This window comes from Malus sylvestris, chromosome 16 (assembly GCF_916048215.2).
Source record: "Malus sylvestris chromosome 16, drMalSylv7.2, whole genome shotgun sequence".
Classification (NCBI taxonomy): Eukaryota; Viridiplantae; Streptophyta; class Magnoliopsida; order Rosales; family Rosaceae; genus Malus; species Malus sylvestris.
In genome coordinates this window covers 3,056,914-3,078,824 of record NC_062275.1, presented here as the reverse complement: position 1 = coordinate 3,078,824, position 21,911 = coordinate 3,056,914, and the positions used below count along the sequence as shown (strand labels likewise).

Genomic DNA, 21,911 nt, shown 5'->3' with positions numbered 1-21,911 from the left:
ATATTCAATTTTTTTTTTTCAAATTATATCATCAATTAATATTCACTTGTATTATAACACAAAGATACCACATAATCGTATTTTAGTACCGCATGATAATTTATTCGCCTAAAACACATTTGAAGGTGGGTGCATTTATCATCCACTAGGTCGGTGCTCACAATGCTCACATCATAATAAATAAATAAATAATACGATGTTCATTTTTATATGTAACGCATTCGTGATCCTCGTTTCACTTAAGCTATTTGGACTTGGGCATGTAGATAGGCAACCACCTTCATTCATGCCTTCATTCAATTGCACCGAAGAACATCTCAACAGTCACACTCACGTCAAATTAAAACATTAAACATTTCTTGCACATACGTCTTTCCTTTCCATACACAAGAGTTCGTTCGGTCGGTCATGTAACTCCGATTTCGTTTGAAAGTGTTTTTAAAATAGCTAAAAATGTATTTGTTTAAAATATTTTTAAAATCAATCTTTAGTAAATATTCAAGTAAATCCTGAAAAAACACATGAAGTGCTTCCCGCAAAAAAAACACATATACAGTGCTTCTTCCAAAATGCACTTAAAATTTTTTTGGAAACCGACATCAATTTCATCAAACACACTTTCAATCATTTTAAAAGCATTTTCAAACTATATAAGCCCATGCTCACAGGTATCAAATAAGAAACTCAAATTGTAATTTTTGAATAAAAACAAATAGGGTAAATTACATAGTAGCCCCTCAGGTTTGAGCTCTATTGCAATCTCATACAACATCTTTAAAACATTTCACTTTCATACCTCAAGTACTATTTTATTTCAATTTCATACAACCGTTAGATTTTCCATCCATGGATCTGTTAAATGCTGACGTGGCTGCCACATATATGACACGTGGCTGCCAAATGTCTGCCACGTGGCAAATAAAATAATTTTTTAATTTTTTTTTTAAAAACCTAAAATTGGAAGAAAAAAAAAAAAAAAAAAAAAGGTCTGAGCCCAGAAGAAGAAGAAAGAGAAAGAGAAGAAGAAGAAGAAAGAGAAGAAGAAAGAGGAGGGAGGAGAAAGAAGAAGAAGAAGAAGAAAAAAAAAAGAAAAAAGAAAGGGGTCCGAACCCAGAAGAAAGAGGAAGAAGAAGAAAGAGGAGGAGGAGGAGGAGGAAGAAGAAGAAGAAGAAGAAGAAAAAAAAAAAAAAAAAAAAAAGAGGGACCGAACCCAGAAAAAGGAGGAAGAAGAAGAAGAAGAAGAAAAAAAAAGGTCCGAACCCAGAAGAAGAAGAAGAAGAAAGAGAAGAAGAAGAAGAAAGAGAAGAAGAAGAAGAAAGAGAAAGAGGAGGAGGAGGGAGAAGAAGAAGAGAAGAAGAAAAAGAAGAAGAAGAAAAAAAGAAAAAGAAAAAAAAAAGGAGGTCCGAACCAGAAGAAAGAGAAGAAGAAGAAGAAGAAGAAAGAGAAAGAGAAGAAGAAGAAAGAGAGAAAAAAAAAAGAAAAAAAAAAAGGAGGTCCGAACCAGAAGAAAGAGAAGAAGAAGAAGAAGAAGAAAGAGAAAGAGAAGAAGAAGAAAGAGAAAAAAAAAAAGAAAGGGACCGAACCCAGAAGAAGAAGGAGGAAGAAGAAGAAGAGAAGAAGAAAGAGGAGGAAGAAGAGGAAGAAGAAAAAAAAAGTGGAAGATATGTTTTTTTTTTTAAATTAAAAAATTATTTTATTTGCCACGTGGCAGACATTTGGCAGCCACATGTCATATATGTGGTAGCCACGTCAGCATTTAACAGATCCATGGATGGAAAATCTAACGGTTGTATGAAATTGAAATAAAATAGTACTTGAGGTATAAAAGTGAAATGTTTTAAATATATTGTATGAGATTGCAATAAAGCTCAAACCTGAGAGGCTACTGTGTAATTTACCCAAACAAATAATATCTAACACATTCCTAAAACATCAAACCGAAATTTCTATTGAATGTGCAACCAAGAATCCAACGCTAACCAATTAAGAATGCTAATGTATTATACATGGGTACATACTAAAAAAAAATTCAACCACCAACGTTTCATATTACTATAGTCTTCACTACAAACCAAAAAACCAAAAAATATACAATTCCGAATCTTCACCGACCATGTATACGCCCCCACGCAGCGTACCAATACAGACCATCCTGGACCTTCCACAACAAAACCCCTTTATCCTATGTCTTGAACACGTGTCATCTACCCAACAATTCGGGGTAAATCTCCGTTTTAACCGCCGTAAAATCCCATGCCTCAACGGGCCCACACAAAATAACGCACTGTCGCAATTCATCCTCTTCCCCGATCACATGCTTGCAGTGGTACGGATTCGGTACAGAGCGCCTCCGTGATTCGTGAGGCACCCTCAGCTATCAGAGAACAATGACGAGTGACGGTACAGATCATAGGGGGCCCACAAGCTATCGAGCGGACACTGCCGCTTGGAGTCCAATCTCAGCCACGGCTTCCCTTTCCCGCTCCAGTGCAGGAGGCTTACTGGGCCCGGGTGGAGGTCCCGACACAGCCCCTCCACGTTGTCACCGCCGAGGCCGTGCTGGTTCCACCTGTGCTCCACCCCCTCCACGTCACCCGCGAACACCAGTAGAAACGGCGGCAGCGAGCCCAGCTCGTAGATACGACATCGTTTCTGCACCCGCATCCAGTGCTCCAGCTTCTGCGTGTACTTGCCCTCCCTCCACTTCCACAGATCGATCACCATCACCCCGGTGTTGAAGTAGCACGCCCTCCGCCCCTTGAATTCCGCCGCGAACGCCGCGTTCGACCAGAATTTCGGGGTGAAGTAGTTGGTGAAATTGGCGTGGCAGTACTCCGGCGCCCCTAGCACGCGCCGCCCGAGGTCGATCCGCCACAGCTTCGCCACGTCGTCCACGACAATGAGGTCGGAGTCGAAGTAGATGATGCGGCGGACGCCCGAGGGGAGGAGATCGGCGAGGTAGATGCGCGCATAATTGAGGGGCTGGTCGAGGGCGCGGCGGACGGAGTAGGAGATCTTGCCCCTGACGAGGCTGGAGTCGAAGTGGTAGACGTGGAAGGTGAGGTAGGGGAAGGTGGAAGTGATGACGTGGCGGAGGAGGTCGGAGGAGCGGCGGTTGCGGTGGGAGGCAGCGATGAAGTGGAAGACGATGTTTTCGGGGCAGGTGGCGTGCTGGAGGACGGAGAAGACGCCGGCAACGGAGCCCCGGAGGTAGGTGGCGTCCAATGTCATGGCGATGTGGATGATGGAGGGGTCGTAGTGGGAGTGCTGGTCCAGCGAGGACCATGCCGTGCGGGGGCATCCTCGTCCGTTGCGGAATGCAGGTGCTTCTCGGAACTTAGGAAGCTCGACGGCGGCGGAATTCACCAGGAATTGTACGGTCCCGGTCGCGAAGAGGGCGGCGAGGAGGAGGAGGAGGGGGAGAGGACCATGGCCCGGTGGCATGGTCTCGTTGCCGTGGGGAGTTTTGAACTTTTGAGTGAAGAAATTGGGAGTGTAGAGTTTGCTTTACCTTTAGAATTGGAGGAGAGAGAAGGGTTGTTATGGTAATATGGTGTGATGTGGTGGGGGTAATATGGGTATTTCCGTAGTGGAGTTGTGGGACCCGGGAATGGAGTGTGAGAGAGATGATGCTATGCAGCTAGGGGAGAAATAGAATAAGAATGGAATGAGGAGAAGAGGGAGAGGCAAAGCCAGGCTGTAAAGACGCGTCCCTTTGTTTGTGTCGTCGACGTACGATTCTGATACTCCAATCATATATGTTTATCGTATATTGTGAAGTTATAAATTATTATAAATTTTTTTATTTAAAATTAAATATAAATCATATTTAACAAAAATTGATTGTACGATACACGATAATCGAATCTGATTGGAGGATCTCCGGAATCCTTACAAAGTGGACTTGGCGATCCTCTCTCATCTTGTGGTGGTGTGGACTTGATGGTTTCACCAGAGGCATTCTATGGATCGTACGGAAGGAGGAGTACGGCCAAAGTAATGTTGTTTCAAATAAATTACGTGAGAACGTGACCGTCCAACTCAAAATTAATCGCAATAGTTTAAATGACCCATTATTATTTGAGGGACCATTTTACTTTTTTACACATCTACATTTCATCATCTCTAATATTTTGTTTTAATTTATTTAATTTAAAAGTTAAAAATAACAAAACAATTGGGTAAAAAGAGGGAAAATGGAATGAGGTGGCTGTGCATACCTCTGTGGAACTTTTAACTAAATGGCAGTTGCCGGCCTATGGCTGGATAAAATGTAATTTTGATGCGTCTTGGGATGAGCAGCAGTCGATTGGAGGGTGTGGGCTGGTAGTGAGGAGCTCGGATGGCAGGTTTATGGCAGCACAGGTGAGTAGATAAGGTGTTGTGAGATCGGCATTTCATGTGGAGGCAACGGCTGCTAGACAAGCAGCTATTTTTTTTGCGCAAGTGGATCACGAAGCAGGTCCATGTGGAATGGGATGCACTGTTGGTCACTTCTGCAATTCAAAATGCAGGAGCGACAATTCATGGGCACTATGGACATATATTTGATGATACTAAGAGGCTTTTGCAGGAATTCAAGCAATGGAAAATCACCTTTGGACGACGAGAGACGAATAGGGTGGCCCACCTCCTTGCACGGTTTAGTCTCACTGTTCATCACCCAGTTTTTTGGTTTGAATAACCTCCTGATGTAATTTCTAATTTAGTATTAGAGGATAATACTAGTAGTTAATTTGGTGCGGGATGCTCTTTTTCCCTTCGCTCGGGTTAAAAGCCCCGGCAAGGTTTTTATCGAGTCCCATTGTAAGCACCCTATCCTCAGTTTGTACGTATTTCAATCTTCAATGAATATCATACTCCTTTCAAAAAAAAAAAGAGGGAAAATGTATATGATTATGATTTCGTCCATTTAAACTAGATAAATGTTAAGAAGACTCTTAAAAGTTAGACTCTTTATAGACTTTTTGACATCTCATATATTTGGCACAATTTTCGTACCAACATTATAAAATACTGTGCAAAAAAAAAAAAAGGTAACAAAGAGTTTATAAAGAGTCTCACTTTGAGAGGGTTTCCCTATCATTTTTCTTTAAACTATTAGGCGAAACAAGGCTTTAATTCCCTTACATAGAATTCACTATCAACAAATTATTACCATTTATGAAAAGAACTTAAAGCTCGTTTACAACTCTATATGTAGGAAGCACTTTGTGCATAAGCGCTTTAATATATTATAAACGCATAAACGTTTTTATTAGATGTGCGACAATAACTTAAGGCGAATTGTTTTTTGAATAAGCATATAACATGTGCTTATTATGAAAGTGTTTCTATAAAAAATTCATACCATATATTTATACTATCATTTATATTATCTTTCTAATAAAATACCCGTTTAAATTGGCAGACCCTTACTCGAAAATATACCAATAAAAACTTGAAGAGATTGAATGAATGGATGAATGTGCATTAACCCAATCCCAAATTTTTGTGGTGATGGTAAAATGTTATTAAATGCTTCTGGAATTCGGACGAGCTACTCTGACGTTGGCAATTAATTATGGGGATGGATGGATACGAGTGAAGGTAATGGACAAGGATTGTCTGCCCCCCACTTTCGGTGTCCTTTCTGTGCCATTCTGTTTGTGTGATCACGGTTAAACCACGTTAATATTTTATATTTACTATTCATTTTTGTCTTATTATATCTATAAAAAAAAATATAAAATATTGACGTGCCTTAACCGTGATCACACAAAACAGGACGGCACGGAAAAAGAAACAAAAGTGAAGGGCATACAATCCTTGCCCGAAGGTAATTGAGTAAAAAAAAAAAAAAAGCAAACAGTTGCTACAAATGCAGACTCCTTTTATGAGATATTTTTGAAAGACTCGGATATTCAAGTGATACTTCAAACGTCATAATATGGATAGAAAAAAAATAATATATTTTTTATTTTCCTGCAATTATTCTATAATATGTAAAGTATCCGCTTGAACATTGAGCACGTTAGAAAATTTATCCCTCTCGTACTGCTATCAACTCAACTGAATCCGAGATTGAATCGGTGCAACTTTATAATTTTTGACCCGAACGCATAAGAACATCTTCAATTAAAGATGCAAAATGCGTTGAATTTGACATTTTATATTTTGATTTGGCCGGAAAACACTCATATGACTGGATGTAAAATATCCATGTTCGCCGAAAAATGTAAATAAAAATGCAAATTTGCATATTTTTTTACATTTTTTTAGGTGGGCTTCCCCCTGTCAAATAGAGAACAATAAGTGAAGTCCCAAATTTTCATATCTTTCGTTAGAGTAGAACTAACATTTACAACTCCCGAAAATATAAAATAACTTGTTAACATGGCTTTTTACATCTCAAATTTGTTTTTCTCCATTAAAGATGCTCTAAATACGTAAAATGGGTTGAATTTGCACACTCGTTTTCTCTTTTTGTATTTCTCTTCGTGTTTTATGAAGTATTTTTACTCACCACACTCAATAATAGTCATCATCACACTTATTATTATTATATAAACTTAAATTTTGAAATATATATAATGAATAGATACAAATCTTCAAATATTGTATATAAAATATGCCGATGAATTATATATATTGATATACAGCTGGTGATCGATGAGGGACCTTGCTAATCACAAGTTTTGTTTTTGCTCTCCACTTGCTAGAACATCTATCATACCAACTTAGCCAGTGTGCATTATTATTCATCGGTTTTGTTTCTACGTAAGTTAACGTGTACTCCAGTACTTGTGTTTGTACGTGCCAATTATTCAGTTTTCTGACAAATACTTGGGAAACATTTTCAGAGTGTTTGTAGATTTACTAATTTTACCATCTTCGGCACGTGTCATTGTTTTTCTTTTTGGTTAATTAAATTAAAAAGGCATTTTAACTAAAATTGTGTCTTGTAGAGATGACAACGGTTCGGTTTGGGGACATAAATGCTCTATCCATTCTCATAATCATGAAAATTAACTATATTCATAACCGCAAATTAATCATCAGGAATTATCTATAACCATATCCATCGGGTAACATATTTCCCATCGGTTAACGGTCAGTGGCGAAGCTATGAATAGTCAAGGGGAGGGGCGGACTTTAAAACAGAAAAATGTAGACGACCAAATCATTGTAGATAGTAGATAATATTAATGTAGTTAATAGTCAAGGTTCTAACAAATGTTAGACGCTAATCGGGAGGTGAATTGGGGATTAGACCCTAGACAAAGGTATAATTGAATTTAAGTAAATTCATTATATACCATATAAACAAATGTCTTACACCTTAAAAGGATTATACTTGTATTAGAGATTCAAATTTATTTTCTCCTGTTTATTATTTAACATATAAAATACAAGAATATTAGAAATTTCACTTTACTATTTTAATGAATATGATAGTATGAGATGAAATGTATTACTAGCTAGAATGGATTATACATTTCTAACATATGTGTGATACTATCAAAATTTTATAAAACTCTAACCATAGATTAATTAATAAAAAATGATACTCTGAAATCTTTTGATAATATTGACAAAAATTAAAAAATGAAGAAAAAAAATCAAAAGTGGCTTACAGCTGTAGTTCCATTGGTAGCCACAACAAATCAAAACTGTGCGTTTCAAGTTAAATAGAAAGCCATCTTCTTCTTCCTCGCGACTCATTTGAACTGCCGCTACTACAACAGTCGCGGCTCCGGCTCATACAGAAAAGGCCCATATTTCGACTAAATCTTCGATATTCGATGATAATACCTGGGTTTCTTTTCCGGCGATAGGCGCAGCAGCAGAATCAAAACCGGAGAGCAGCAGCAGCAGAACCAGTCGAGTTTTCCTGCAAGGGGATGAGCTGAACCAGTGCTCCAGTCCTGTTTTCCTGACGAGGGGAGTGGCGGCCGCCACTCCTCGCCATCACGTGGCTTCACCACTGTTAACTGTTATATCCATCTTCGTTAAAAACAAAAAATTATAATCATACAATTGACGCACAATAATTTAGTAGATAATAATTTTATCATCAATTAACCACGTCTAATAATAAGAAACATAACAATGAATGAATTTTGTAGAGTATACAATAAAAGTATTGAATAAAACATTGATGATGTTAGCTGTTGATATCTCCCATAAGCATGATGTTTGATGTATAATGAATATCGGGTTTGGTGAATACTATTATATTATATACTAAATATATTATGCAATGAATAATGAATATTGTAATAATAGTATAGGTGCACTCAAACTTTTAAATATATATTATATAAATTATATTCATATAATATATAGTTATTTGGTTATGAGTCGGGACGGATACGGATTGGAGATTTCTATACCCATATCTAAAACCATAACCGAATAAAGTTCATGGTTTTTCCCTATATCCATAATATACCCGAATTTTCATACTTAAATCCGCTTCATTCGGGCGGTTATCCACGGTTATCGAGTCTAATTGTTTGAATTGACATCCCTAGTGTCTTGGAATAACTCTTCACTTTGGTCATTGAAATTTGAAATTGATGGAATTGATTCGTGAGTTTGTTAAGGTTCTAAAAGATGCTAGGCGCTAGTCGGGCGGCGGGCTGAAGCCTAGCGCCTAGGTAGATAGATGGAGTCTAGGCGGACTAAGCGGATTTAAGTAAATCTATTATATTTCGTGTAAATAAGTGTCTACTTACCTTTAAAATATATATAATTTCATCATAAACTACAAAATAGAATGACATATATTATTAAGTATTGGAACATAATAAAAATATGGGGAACAAAGATATAATGTGTGTTTATTTAAGTATGTAACAAGTCTCTTACAATTTATTGAAAAAATAAAATGCAAAATGAAAGTGATATATTTTATGTCTAAGTGAGCCGTGACCTAAGCGGATCTCTAGGCAGTCTAGGCAGATGGCTCAACAGGTCTAAGCGTCATTTATTAATTTTCAAATGCATAGATATTAATTAGAGCGGTGGCCAGCCGTCTAGGCGGAAATTTTTAAAACAATGGAGTTTGTCTACCATAAATTATTTTTTATCATTATGTGAAAAACCTGTTAAGTGAGGATCAAAATACCAAAAATGCCCTAATTGGACCCAAAAAATTTGAGAAAATTTGAGAGTTTTTTTTTTTTTTTTTCTTCATTTAGGTCATATTTAACGTAGATTATTCACATAATGATCAAACTGTTGACGGTGAACAAACTCAAATATCACTTTTATCCAATGTTCTAAAAATAAGTTTAGGTGCTGGACGGTCGGTTACAGCCGCGACTTGATCTTAATCGGTGACAAAATCAGAAGTATGTTAGGCGGACCGCCTGGAGAGAATTAGGCAGGACTAGGCGGGATTGGGCGGGATCTAGGCGGACGTATGTGGAGAACGCCGGAATCTGAAAAAAAAAATGTTCGCAGCGGCTGTGTTTCCGTCCACCTTTCGCGCGACGAAGAAGACTGTTCCTGTTTCACCCACGTTTTCCTTCCTTTTATCTCCTTAAATGGTCCCACCACTTATCTTTTCCTTCTTTTATTTATTAACCCCTATTCGTCAATTCCAACTTCCTTTTTTCAAAACCAAATCATCGACTCTTTATGTTTTTATTCTTTTTTTGGTAGTATTTTATGATTATTTTTTTAGACCACACCATAAAATTATGCAACCTACACATATATTTTTGAAAAATATCATATAGTAAATTGAATTAAATTATATTTAAAACAATTTTATTTAAATCTGCCTATACCCTCACCTAGACTCTGCCTAGGTGCCTAAGCACTAGGCTCTAGCTTGCCGTCCGACTAATGCCTATCGTTTTTTAAAAACTTGCTTTTATCGATTTTAAATCATGGAGACAATTTTGACTAAAACCAACTAAAATTGATAGTGATTTGCTACCCACCTATTGGAGTATAGTTGTAAAGGTACGAGGTCCTAATCAGTTGATTTTTGATTCGTCAAGACTTCCTATGATAAGGAAAACAAATAAAAACAGCTGGAAATTTTTGAGTTTTAATCAAAATGACAAAAAAGTGTTGTAAGTGAATAATACAAAAAATGATTTTTTAAAGTAAAAATGTCATTTTCGTTAAAAGTGAAAAGTACCTATAATGTTTTGTTAAAACTTCCAATTATAACCCATTATTGTTCCGTACATCAATGTCATGTTCCCATGAGTTTATGCAATCTACAATTACTTGACAAAGGAGTATAAAATTTCTAAAAAATTATTCTTCACTGATCCAAGGCTTCCATTGTTCATGTGGGTTTAATCAATGTCGTGTTCATGCACAATATCGAACATCTTAATCCAACCTGAGTATAAGTCGTTCCTATCACGAGGTTTAACATTACCTAAAATATAAGTTCCCTAGGATTACTCTCACAATAATTAGCATGTCACGTCATATGAATAACTCTCAAGTTGCTCGTGTCACAAAGTCTATTTTTTGTCGGATTTGTCAATGAATTAATCAATCCCAATAACAAATATCAAATGTGTTTAATACTTAACAAATCGGTATGAGAAAAGTAACAAGCATGTCAATTTTAACAAACTAATGTCAACGGCGACGTGATTTAGTTAAACGTTGCAATGCATTAGACCAATCAAACCCCCATAATTAAACCAATAATCTTATATTTCAAAAGAAAAAAAAAAAGAATCATATGAACCCACAACCAAAACAAAAAAAAAATTCTTATTTGAATAAACTCGTTACATTGGTGCATGAGGATTTACATAAATATGGATTGAGATTATCTTAGGATCTCAAACTCTGAAGCTGATGAACTCAGTAATCAGAACCATACAATTTAAATTATGTGGTCCTATTAGTCACATCACATTAACCCACTTTACTCACAAAACTATGCCCTCATCTCTCTCTCTCTCTCTCTCTCTCTCATGGTTCAAATTGCTGAATTCGTCGGTCTAGAATTTGAGGTCCGGAGATGATCTCAATCCCATAAAATGGCACCCAATACACAAATTGAAAAATGGACATCCAATAACCCAATACACAAATTGAAAAATGGACACCCAAAAATCACGATTTTAATCAAGCCACCCATTGGCTAAATTTGACTCCCACCTCTTTGAGCCCATCTTAATCCTCAAAAAAAAAAAAAAAAAAAAAAGCCCATAAGATATCACGCTTTTCCTGCTTGCTACCTGCCCATTATCTCGTGGGAAGGGTGGCCTTTTATGCAGGCTTAGGATCCTCAACTCTTATGTCTTAATAATTTTTTCACAAGTGATTTTCGCACATACATTCGGAAAAAAATCTGATAAAAAACAAATAAGAGCGCTTCAAAAGAAATAAGAAGTGTGTAAATATTGTTTTTTCTAATTTTATTAATTCGTTATTAGTAATAGTCATAAAAATTCACACTCCCACCTAAAACGCAAAAATAATTTTTTCACAAGTGATTTTCGCACATACATTCGAAAAAAAATCTGATAAAAAACAAATAAGAGCGCTTAAAAAGAAATAAGAAGTGTGTAAATATTGTTTTTTCTAATTTTATTAATTCGTTATTAGTTATAGCCATAAAAATTCACACTCCCACCTAAAACGCAAAAATAATGGCGGCAATCTTCTTCCTCTTTCGTCTCTCAATCTTCTTCCTCTCCTCAACATTCACCTCCCCCGCCTCCTCCTCCTCCTCCTCCTCTCCTCCTTCATATCCAGACGGTAACAATCTCCCCCATCCACAGTCACACACAGTAACTATTAATTTTGGGTTTTCCCGCCAGCCAAACCAGCCCGACTGTCTTAACTTTCTTGTGTCACAGGGCGCTCCTACCGGATAGATTGTGGTAGCCTCTCAGTTTCCATCGACTCATTCAACACCACGTGGCTCTCCGAAGGATTATTCACCGGCGGCGCTATCTCCCCCGTCTCCGAACCCCTCCGATTCCGCCAAACCCACGAGAAGACACTCCGCTACTTTCCCCTCTCCTCCAGCGAAAAAACTGCTACGCCATCCCCAATTTGTCCCCCGGCCGATACTTCATCCGCACATTCACCGTGTACGACAACTACGATGGCGAATCCCACTCCCCCTCCTTCGACGTCTCCGTCGTGGGCACTGTCATCTTTTCCTGAAGCTCCCCTTTGCCCGATGACCTCGCCCGAACCGGCGCATACTCGGATTTATTCGCTTTCGTCGCCGACTCCAACGCCGATGTCTGCTTCCACAGCATTGCCAATGACGCTCCCGTAATCGGATCTCTCATGCTCGTTCGGGTCGACGAGACCTCATACGACGGCGTTTCCATCGGCCAAAACTACATCCTCGTAAACTACGGGCGGTTCTCCTGCGGCGCCGATCCGTTTGGCCCCGGCTTCACCAACGACACCGACCTATTCGGTCCACCGGCGCCGATCCTCAGTCCGATCCGTTATCACGATAAATTCGATTTCCAACGTCGATCAAGCCCCGAACTATTTCCCGGCCAAACTGTACCAATCGGCGGCGTTTGTCGAGGGGGAAGGAGTCATAGTGTACGAATTACCGGTGGACGCGGAGCTGGACTACTTCTTGCGGCTACATTTCGTGGAAATCGATCCGGGAGTGACAGAGGCGGGGCAGAGAGTGTTCGACATTTTAATCAACGGCGAATGTCACTCGGATTGATATATACGAGGGGGTGGGGAGCTTCGCGGCGTACTCGTGGGGTTATAGAGTGAAGAACTTGAGCAGTGCGGTGTTGACGGTGGAGCTCTCGTTCCCGCCAATAAATTATCATAGCCAGAGGCCCAGCCCAGAGCCAAAAAAAAAAAAAAAAAAAGAAAAAGAAAATCTGCTTATTTAAATAAATTCGTTATATTTGTGAATTTTGGAGACATATAATCCTTTCCCATACATTAACTTGTCTTTACCTAATGTATATTTGGTTAAAATATCCAAATAAAAAATAAAAATTCACAAAAGGTTTGAAAAATTAACAGTTAGATTTTACATAGAATTCATACCATTAGACTGCATGTACCATTATAACTAGACCGCCATAAAATAACATATACTAGAAACTCGCATCTTGTTTGATGTCTGTAATCGAAATGTTAATTCGCTATATTCAAATACTAGATTCTCCATCGGTACAAATTTTGATTACTGATTTTGAATGTATATCTATTTCTAATTTCTATTACTAAAAACTTAAAATGCTTCATGCACACTCAAATCACTTTCGAGTTCAATTTTAGTTCCTTTGTTCTCATTCTTGGTTATTAATGTAACATCCCACATCGCCCAGGGAAGTGATCCTTAAATGTATATTTCCATTCCTACCTAGCACGAGGCTTTTTGGGAGCTCACTGGCTTCGGGTTCCGTAGGAACTCCGAAGTTAAGCGAGAAGAAGGCCAGAACACTCCCAGGATGGGTGACCCACTGGGAAGTTGCTCGTGAGTTCCTAAAAACAAAACCGTGAGGGAATGGTAAGCTCAAAGCGGACAATATCGTGCTACGGTGGTGGAGCGGACCCGGGAAGTGGTCTGCCCCGGGCCGGGATGTGACAAATGGTATCAGAGCCAATCCTTGGCCGGAAGTGTGCCGACGAGAACGTCGGGCCCCTAAGGGGGGTGGATTGTAACATCCCACATCGCCTAGGGGAGTGATCCTTAAATGTATATTCCCATCCCTACCTAGCACGAGGCCTTTTGAGAGCTAACTGACTTCGGGTTCCGTAGGAACTCCGAAGTTAAGCGAGAAGAAGGCCAGGTCACTTCCAGGATGGGTGATCCACTGGGAAGTTGCTCGTGAGTTTCCAAAAACAAAACCGTGAGGGAATGGTAAGCCCAAAGTGGACAATATCATGCTACGGTGGTGGAGCGGGCTCGGAAAGTGGTCTGCCCCAGGTCGGGATGTGACAATTAATCACGTGATAAAAGCGACAAATGTTGTTTAATTCTCTTGGAAATAAAGAACACTAAACAGAAAGAAAAAGAGTAAGTGGGTGACAATGACATAACCAATTGGTGTCTGTATTTTGTAGAACATAATTATTTCCTATAGAAAACAAGAAATCATAAACGCGAGCATGTCACGGGTGCGCAGAATTGAATACAGGCCTACAGTACAAGGCCTTACCAACCAGATTGAGAAATTTCTCATTATAACCGAAACACAAGCGGTACACCACGTGTTTTTATATAAGTGGTGGAAAATTTTATTTTTCAATTTATTAACTTTTTAATACACATATCATATCATTTGTATAATAATACGTGATGTACTACTCTATATTCCACTCACACCTGAAAATCTCTTCTTCCTAACAACAAATCATGAATACAATTCTTTTTTTTTTTTGAGAACTGAATACAATTCTTTAGATGGCCACGTGCACAGGTGTTCACCTTTTTAGAAAGAGAGGAAAAAAAAATCATCCTAAGTATTTATTATTTCGGTTAATTACGTTGTATAGATCATCTTCAACCGAATGGTTCAGAAAGTTAAAATGCCGAAAATAATCCGAAAACCGTTTCAAACTGAAGATTAGGCCAAAGTGCTTGTGGGCATTAAGGGATAAAAAAGTGTCAAATGACCAATCGGCTGACCATCTTTAGCAGCCAGCCAGCTCGCTGGCTAGCCTAATTTTTTTTTTGTTTTGTTCTTTTCCATTTTCCCAACCCACTTTAGGCTTTAGGGTTTATGATTTTTTTTGTCCTTGCCCACTTTTCTTTTTTTAATCCCACCCCACTTTTTTTTTTTCTTCTTAATTTCTAATTTTTTCCTACATCATTTCTCACATATTTTTCACAATTTCATACTATCTTACCTCATTTTATTTTAATTCTTCACATTCCATACTATAGTTCTTTGACTCTTGGTTGGAGATGGTTTTTTGTCACATGACTATGTTTGGCCAATGATCCTCTGTACACTCAAACTTACTAGTCCAAATCTGACCTCCATTTTACTTTCCCTCCCGGTAATCTCGCCACCCTTACCCTCCAAAATTTTCCGTCATTCTGTCATCATGTCCTAACACTCCTTCCCCACTCCCTTCCCACCCATAAAAACGGAAGAAAAAGAAATGACTGCCGTCGTCTTCCTCCTCCTTTCCATCTCTCTCTTCTCCTCCTCCACCTCCGCCGCCTCTCCACCGCCTTATCCCTACGGTAGCAACCTCCACACTCCACATATTATACTGACCAACCGCTTTAACTAACTCTCTAACTACTTCTTTCTGTAACAGGTGGAGTCGCCTACCACATAGACTCCGGCAGCCCCACCGACCAAACCGACCCATTCAACACCACCTGGCTCTCCGACCGCTTCTTCACCGGCGGCGCAACCTCCGTCGTCTCCGAGCCTCTCCAATTCCACCACCCACAAGAGAAGACCCTCCGCTACTTCCCTCTATCTTCCGGCAAAAAGAACTGCTACATAATCCCCAATTTGCCCTCCGGACGCTACTACATCCGCACCTTCACTGTCTACGACAACTACGACGGCAGGTCCCACTCCCCCTCCTTCGACGTCTCCGTCGAGGGCACTGTTGTCTTTTCCTGGCGCTCCCCGTGGTCCGAGGACCTCGCCCGCAACGGCGCCTACTCGGATCTCTTCGCATTGGTCGCCGACTCTGAGGCCGATATCTGCTTCTACAGCATTGCCACCGACCCTCCCGTCATCGGATCGCTTCAGCTCATCCGGGTCGACCCGGACTCATACGACGCCGGTTCCATCGGAAAAAACTACATTCTCGTCAACTACGGCCGGTTAACCTGTGGCTCTGATCAGTTTGGCCCCGGATTCAGCAACGACACCGACCTCTTCGGCCGCTCATGGCAAAACGACAAGGATTTCAGATTCACCGACGCCGTCTCCGAATCCGCCGTCCGGTATGTCTCCACTAGAAACACCATTGCCAACACAGACCAGAGCCCCAACTATTTTCCGATGAAATTGTACCAATCGGCGACGGTCGTCGACGGCAAAGCCCTGGAATACGAATTGCCGGTGGACGCGAAGCTCGATTATTTGTTGTGGTTCCATTTCGCGGAGATCGATTCGAGTGTGAAGAAGGCGGGGCAGAGAGTATTCAACATTCTCATCAATGGCAAGAATGTGAATCGAATTGACATATTCAAGGAGGTGGGGAGCTTCGCGGCGTATACATGGCATTACACAGTGAAGAACTTGAGCAGTAGTGTCCTGAATGTGAAGCTTCAGAGTGTCGCGGGCGCGGCATTGATCAGCGGGCTCGAAAACTACGCTCTGGTTCCTGCTGATGTTGCCACTGTTCCAGAACAAGGTATTAGTTAATGACAATTAAGTTATTTGAGGATGATGATAGTTGAATTGTGATTGATATGACTAACTTGGGAGCTTATCCTTTGTAGTGGTTGCTATGAGAGCATTGAAGGAATCGCTTCGTGTTCCCGATAGGATGGGGTGGAATGGTGATCCATGTGCTCCGTCCAATTGGGATGCTTGGGAGGGAGTTTCGTGCCAGCACGATAAGAATGGAACTGTTCTTATCATATCTGGAATGTAAGAGTTTTATTTTCTTGATCAAAAGCATTGAAGTCGATTAAAATCGATATGTGAAGTTGTAAATCTACCTGCATTATCCATTCAATTAAGTGTATCGTGCATTTCAGCGATCTTGGAAGTCAAGGATTGAAAGGGTTTATCAGTGACCAGATTAGTCTCTTGTCGAACTTGGTAAGCCTGTAAGTATCACCGGCAAAGACTAATTTTTGGTGATTCAACTTGTTTAGAGTAGAAGTTTATACTATCTTGTCTTTTGATACAATACTACAGGAACTTAAGCTCCAATTCTTTGGAGGGCGTATTACCATCTGGGCTAGGCCAAAAAAGTCTCAAACGGCTGTAAGTCCCCCACTCATTTCCGACAATGTCAGTAGAATGCTTTTGATCTTTGTTGTGATTGATTTTTTCTGTTTATGTTCTTGTGTAACTGAAAAAAGTTCCGTACGCACTTGACTGACCATCTAACTGACATTTTCAATTGTTTTTTATGCTCTTGTGTGACTCAGAACTGTTTCATTGTTAGTATGCATGATTTTTCTTCAAATCGACTTCATATTTGTTAACTAGAAGTGTACCTCACTGTTAATGTCAGCAGTCGACTTCAATTTGACTTAAAAAGTTTCACCATACAAGTTATGTGGTAATTGGGCATGTCTTTCTCTTTTGCTGCACTTTGTGAAACCATGCTGTCGTATAGTTTGAACTTTTGAAATATTGGCCTGAAGTTCGAGAAATTTTCTCTTCCCCCGTTTTCTCTGTCTTGATCAAAATGACATTATCTAAATAACAGATTTAACAGTTAAGTTATGATGCTCATTTTTGTTGTCATAACAGCTCCAATGTGTTTGTTTTATTATCATCACTTCTATTGATTTATTTTCTGGAAAATTATCCTCCTTTTGCTTGTCCATCCAAAACCATTGTAGTTAAGTATGCTAAGTGATGGATTTACCTTCATATGTTGACATTGCCTGATATTTTATTTTTACTTTCTGGTTCTTACTTGCTTCCTGTGAGTATTTATGTTGTTAAATTGGAATTTGTAGGGATTTGTCGAACAATGAATTTACTGGGCCTATACCACAGAGTTTAATTACTTCGAATCTCCAGCTTTTGTAAGTGTCCAGCTTGTGCATTTGTTTCCATCGTTTGGTTATGGAGCTCTTTGCATTGTGTCTTAAGTAAACTAACACTATCAACCATATATAGAGGAGGCCAACTGAAGAACAAAGTAAAAGAAACAATGTTTTGATTTCCAATATCCCTTCCATTTCTTTATTGCTTTCCTTTTAATACGCATTCTCCGTTCTCAGGCTATTGAATAATAACTTATTGGAAGGCAAAGTTCCAGAGGAGCTCTATTCTATCGGCGTCCATGGGGGAGCCATTGAGTATGTCACGATATAATTGGATATTCTCACTTTATATATATATATATATATATATATATTAGTACACATTTTGATGAAGCTGCACATTTCTAATTCTAACTAGTGCTACAGTCTAGGTGTTAACATTAATGTTCAGTGACCTATTTATGATTATTACATGTGTTGCAGTTGCTAAACTAATGAGCTACTATGTTTCTTCGACAGTCTTTATGGCAACAAAGGTTTGTGCGGCGTACCATCTTTACCTGATTGTCCTCTGTTTTGGGAAAATGGCGGCTTATCTAAGAAGGGTAAAATTGCGATAGTCGTATCTTGTGTTCTTGTTTTCTGCCTGGTTGTGTTGGCGTTATACATATTCTGCATCCGAAGGCGTAGGAATGATTACGACTTCAGCCTACCTCAAGACTTAATGGGTAAGTATGAAAGAATTTCAGATTGTCATTATATATCTTATATTTTGTTGTTGATATTTCATGCTCATGCTTTTTTTCCATCTCACCAACAGTAGCAACTTGATTGTAATTCACATTGTGGTGTTGTGTTTGTTGCAATCTTCTACAACCGTGTTTCGCCGTTTCAGTGAACTTGAACTTTTTAAAACCGTTCTACCAGAAATTCTTTTAATGTGCAATGTTATCCCTTAACTCCAACTCTTTCAAATTAAGGCCGTCATTTGAAACATATAGGTATCAAACTCCGCACTTGCATATCTAGGCATCGTTGTCTTGTCGAATCAGATGGTATATTACGCATTCATTTTTTCCGTTTCTCCTGACGGGTTTTCCCTTCTTTCTTTCCCCTTCTTCCAGCGCTTTCTGCCAAGAGAAACAGGTATCAGAGACAGAAGTCCCTGATGCTTCTTGAAATGGAGAGCCAACATGCCAAGGCATCAACTCCATTGACTCCCCAGTAACGGCGATGCAGAGTTTTCTCTAAGCGGAAAGTAGCAGCGTTAACATTTCACTCGCCAAGAAGATATACGATGGGGGAAGTTACGGGATTGCGTTCGTACAAATTTCTCAATCATGATGCGCACCAGCACCCCTCCGCTTCACGAGTTGGCTTCATGGTTTTTGCATACGTTCGAGCAGTTTTTTCCGGCACAAGGTCCTCCCGAAGCCAGTCCGCGCTTCAACAACATATCGGAATTTTTTACTTACAAAAAAAGTGCATAAGGCCCGAGCCATTATACCCTAAGTTTACGAGTTTATTGTTGGATATATTGTTGTAAATTTATAGTTGCGTCCTTGAGTCCATGGAATTGGAGATATTTTTCAGTGTCCGATAACACAGTCCGGTTACCGGTACATCAAGTGTCATAATACAATTTGTTAGAAATTATTTTTTTTAAAAAGTTTTTAAACAATTGTATTATTACATTTGATATACCGGGTCGTATTCGTGGTGCGAGAATGGAACTACACATTTCGAAACTGGTCTCTCTTCCATTTCTTTTTCCTACATTATATATAGGGTATATATATATCACTGATTTCACTTCCCAAAGTGCAAGATTAGCTCCACCTCGACAATCATGCTAAAGTCAACATTAATTAGTACTAATTAATCACAAAATTAAGCAGATGATAAGCACGTTTCCAATCAGTGAAACCCGGCGGCTGTGAAACAAGGACCATTTGTTTATTTATTTATTTATTTTTGTCAATTCAATCAATTTTTGTTTTTTTTCGGATTAATTAACAGCGTTGGAACAAAGGAATCTCTCATTGTTTCACACGTGACTTGTGACAAATTTTCAAATAATTAAAGTAATTAAATTAGCTCCCGATGACCGAGACTCGTTTGAATAATGAGATGGGATTAAGTGTTAAACAATTGATTAAACATAATGCATGCATTCTTAATTAACTGTTTAGGCAACAGACGTCCAGGTCCTGGGCATGCAGCCCACTTGTACTCTCTTTCGGCAGACTTTTGGGTCATGGGTCTTTGTTTCTTCGACTGCTTCTTATTCTTCTTCTTCAGCAGCTTGTTCAAAAAGAATAGCATGCATCATCACGTCTTCAAATGTTGGCGATTACCAAATATCTCATTGGAACCATTAGCTTACTATATATAAAGATCTAATAACTTTAGTTAGGATTAACCTTGATGGACTTTTGTGATATGGTTAGTCAGTGGCAGATCCAGGATTTTAAACTCAAGGAGTCTCAAAGGTCAAAAAATTTATAAATAAAAATAACATCGAAAAGTTAAATATAATACATTTCATTCAAAAATCATGTGCAAAACAACATTACAAGCTATAAAATCCTAATTCAAACGTCCACGACAATGTTTCATAATCTGAAAATGTTCTATGATAGCTTCATTACCAATACATGAAAAAACATTTTTCTCAATGTAAACAATTAAGTTGTTACTCAACCATTGATCTCATTTTGCTGAGAAGTGGACCCTTAATGATATTCATAGAGGAAAATGCCATCTCTACTGAAGTGGTTGCAACCGGTAAAACCAAAGCCAACTAAACAAGCAAATATACATATGCAAATGTTCGATGCAACCCTTTATCCACCATTTTCTTAGCAAGCTCATTAATCCCTCGCAATTGAGAAAAATCATTATCAGAACACACAAAATGAATGTAAATATCAAGTTGATCTTGAAGTGCCGATCTATCTTGATCTGTGAAATCTTTAGGATACATCTGAGCAAGGAAAACAAGCTTCTCTTTATCAAAAGCTACAAATGAATCATTCGGACTCAAACGTGCCAAGCAAATAAGCAATTCGGTATTACCTTCAGCGAAGCAATCATCTAATTCTGTAAGTTGGAAATCAATGACCTCAAAAAAGAGCTCCACTTTGTAATGATGACAATTGGTCTTTCTTGGAGCCTTACACAATGACTTCCCTTGAATGACATATAAATCATCCATATTAGCCACCTCAATTTCATGTTTAACACAAAAAATGATACTTTATTAACCAAAAGATCAAATTTTTCATCATTCCTCATGCAACGTGGTTGTTCTTTACATGTTTTGACTAAAGCCATTGCATTTACAATCTCTTAATCTTTTTTTTGCAATGCTTGTGACAAATTGTTTGTAACTCCTAATATGGATTTCATCAAAAAGAGGAGGAACATAAACTCAAAGGATTGTAAATCTTTTAATAACCTTTTTGCTTCACCAGCACTATCATTGTAGCAATCTTCAACAATCATGTCAAACATATCCACCACAGATGAGAATGTTGTAATCAAACTAATCAAAGCATCATAATGTGAATTCCACCGTGTATCCCCAGCACGTTTGAGACTAATTTCTTGATTTAACCCTTGCCCTGTTTCAAGACAATCATTTTCAATAGCTTTCATAAGATTTTCTTGTTGTTTATCTCTAAGTGCATCACGACGCTTACATGAGCATCCAACAACATTCACCAAACTATTAGTCATTGTGAAAAAAGCGCCAATATCGGAGTTTTTCTTTGCTAAGGCAACAAGAGCTAATTGTAGTTGATGAGCAAAACAATGAACATAGAATGCACAACTTTCTTCATCCAATTTTTTTTTAAGGCCATTGAACTCACCTCTCATATTACTTGTGCCATCATAACCTTGACCTCGTAGGTTGGAGTAGCTCAAATCATGTAGTTTCAAGAACTCATCAATGGACTCCTTTAGTTTACTTGAAGTTGTTTCGATAACATATTGGACTCCCATGAACCTTTCAATTACTTGACTTTTGTTGTCCACATAACGCAAAATCACCGCCATTTGCTCTATTGTTGAAATATCACGTGATTCATCTACCATTATAGAAAAGAATTTACTCTCTTTCACTTCTTTCATAATAGCCTTAATAGTTTTGAAGGCACATGAATTGACAATATCTTTTTGAATTGAATGAGCTATTAGCTTGAGATTTCCCGGAGCATTTTCCAACACAACTTCCTTTATTTTCTCATCATGATCCGCAAGGAATTGCAAGAGCTCTAAATAATTC

At 38.7% G+C, this 21,911-nt stretch overlaps 4 protein-coding genes across 4 annotated transcripts; 2 read left to right on the top strand and 2 right to left on the bottom strand.

The window, feature by feature from the left end:
• Positions 1-1,925: 1,925 nt before the first annotated feature.
• On the bottom strand, positions 1,926-3,593 carry LOC126608710 (probable galacturonosyltransferase-like 3). The gene has a single exon (XM_050276693.1). It carries the CDS (start codon positions 3,442-3,444, stop codon positions 2,371-2,373), a length of 1,074 nt encoding a protein of 357 aa, XP_050132650.1. The 5' UTR covers positions 3,445-3,593; the 3' UTR covers positions 1,926-2,370.
• An 8,028-nt stretch (positions 3,594-11,621) lies between these two features.
• Positions 11,622-12,262, top strand: LOC126607785 (flocculation protein FLO11-like). The gene is made up of 2 exons (XM_050275509.1): positions 11,622-11,730; positions 11,832-12,262. The coding sequence occupies exons 1-2, from the start codon at positions 11,622-11,624 to the stop codon at positions 12,260-12,262; spliced, it is 540 nt and encodes a 179-aa protein (XP_050131466.1).
• A 2,685-nt stretch (positions 12,263-14,947) lies between these two features.
• LOC126608572 (receptor-like protein 4) lies at positions 14,948-19,368 on the top strand. Its single transcript, XM_050276518.1, has 9 exons — positions 14,948-15,166; positions 15,244-16,302; positions 16,391-16,541; positions 16,652-16,723; positions 16,815-16,883; positions 17,591-17,659; positions 17,858-17,935; positions 18,140-18,348; positions 18,745-19,368. Exons 1-9 carry the CDS (start codon positions 15,082-15,084, stop codon positions 18,846-18,848), a joined length of 1,896 nt encoding a protein of 631 aa, XP_050132475.1. The 5' UTR covers positions 14,948-15,081; the 3' UTR covers positions 18,849-19,368.
• Positions 19,369-20,423: 1,055 nt separating this feature from the next.
• LOC126607784 (uncharacterized) lies at positions 20,424-21,682 on the bottom strand. The gene is made up of 3 exons (XM_050275508.1): positions 21,496-21,682; positions 21,094-21,411; positions 20,424-20,722 (listed from the first exon to the last, which is right to left on the bottom strand). The coding sequence occupies exons 1-3, from the start codon at positions 21,680-21,682 to the stop codon at positions 20,424-20,426; spliced, it is 804 nt and encodes a 267-aa protein (XP_050131465.1).
• Between the last annotated feature and the right edge of the window lie 229 nt (positions 21,683-21,911).

What these genes read in the sequence shown, in the direction of transcription:
- LOC126608710 (XM_050276693.1), bottom strand. Translation starts at nt 3,444, where the DNA reads ATGCCACCGGGCCATGGTCCTCTCCCCCTCCTCCTCCTCCTCGCCGCC.
- LOC126607785 (XM_050275509.1), top strand. Translation starts at nt 11,622, where the DNA reads ATGGCGGCAATCTTCTTCCTCTTTCGTCTCTCAATCTTCTTCCTCTCC. An exon ending in TCCTCCTTCATATCCAGACG is followed by an intron (nt 11,731 to 11,831) that starts GTAACAATCTCC and finishes CTTGTGTCACAG; the next exon opens with GGCGCTCCTACCGGATAGAT.
- LOC126608572 (XM_050276518.1), top strand. Translation starts at nt 15,082, where the DNA reads ATGACTGCCGTCGTCTTCCTCCTCCTTTCCATCTCTCTCTTCTCCTCC. An exon ending in GTTCTTATCATATCTGGAAT is followed by an intron (nt 16,542 to 16,651) that starts GTAAGAGTTTTA and finishes CGTGCATTTCAG; the next exon opens with CGATCTTGGAAGTCAAGGAT. An exon ending in ACTTCGAATCTCCAGCTTTT is followed by an intron (nt 17,660 to 17,857) that starts GTAAGTGTCCAG and finishes CTCCGTTCTCAG; the next exon opens with GCTATTGAATAATAACTTAT.
- LOC126607784 (XM_050275508.1), bottom strand. Translation starts at nt 21,682, where the DNA reads ATGGCGGTGATTTTGCGTTATGTGGACAACAAAAGTCAAGTAATTGAA. An exon ending in TGGCACAAGTAATATGAGAG is followed by an intron (nt 21,412 to 21,495) that starts GTGAGTTCAATG and finishes AACTACAATTAG; the next exon opens with CTCTTGTTGCCTTAGCAAAG. An exon ending in TTGCTACAATGATAGTGCTG is followed by an intron (nt 20,723 to 21,093) that starts GTGAAGCAAAAA and finishes TCCAACTTACAG; the next exon opens with AATTAGATGATTGCTTCGCT.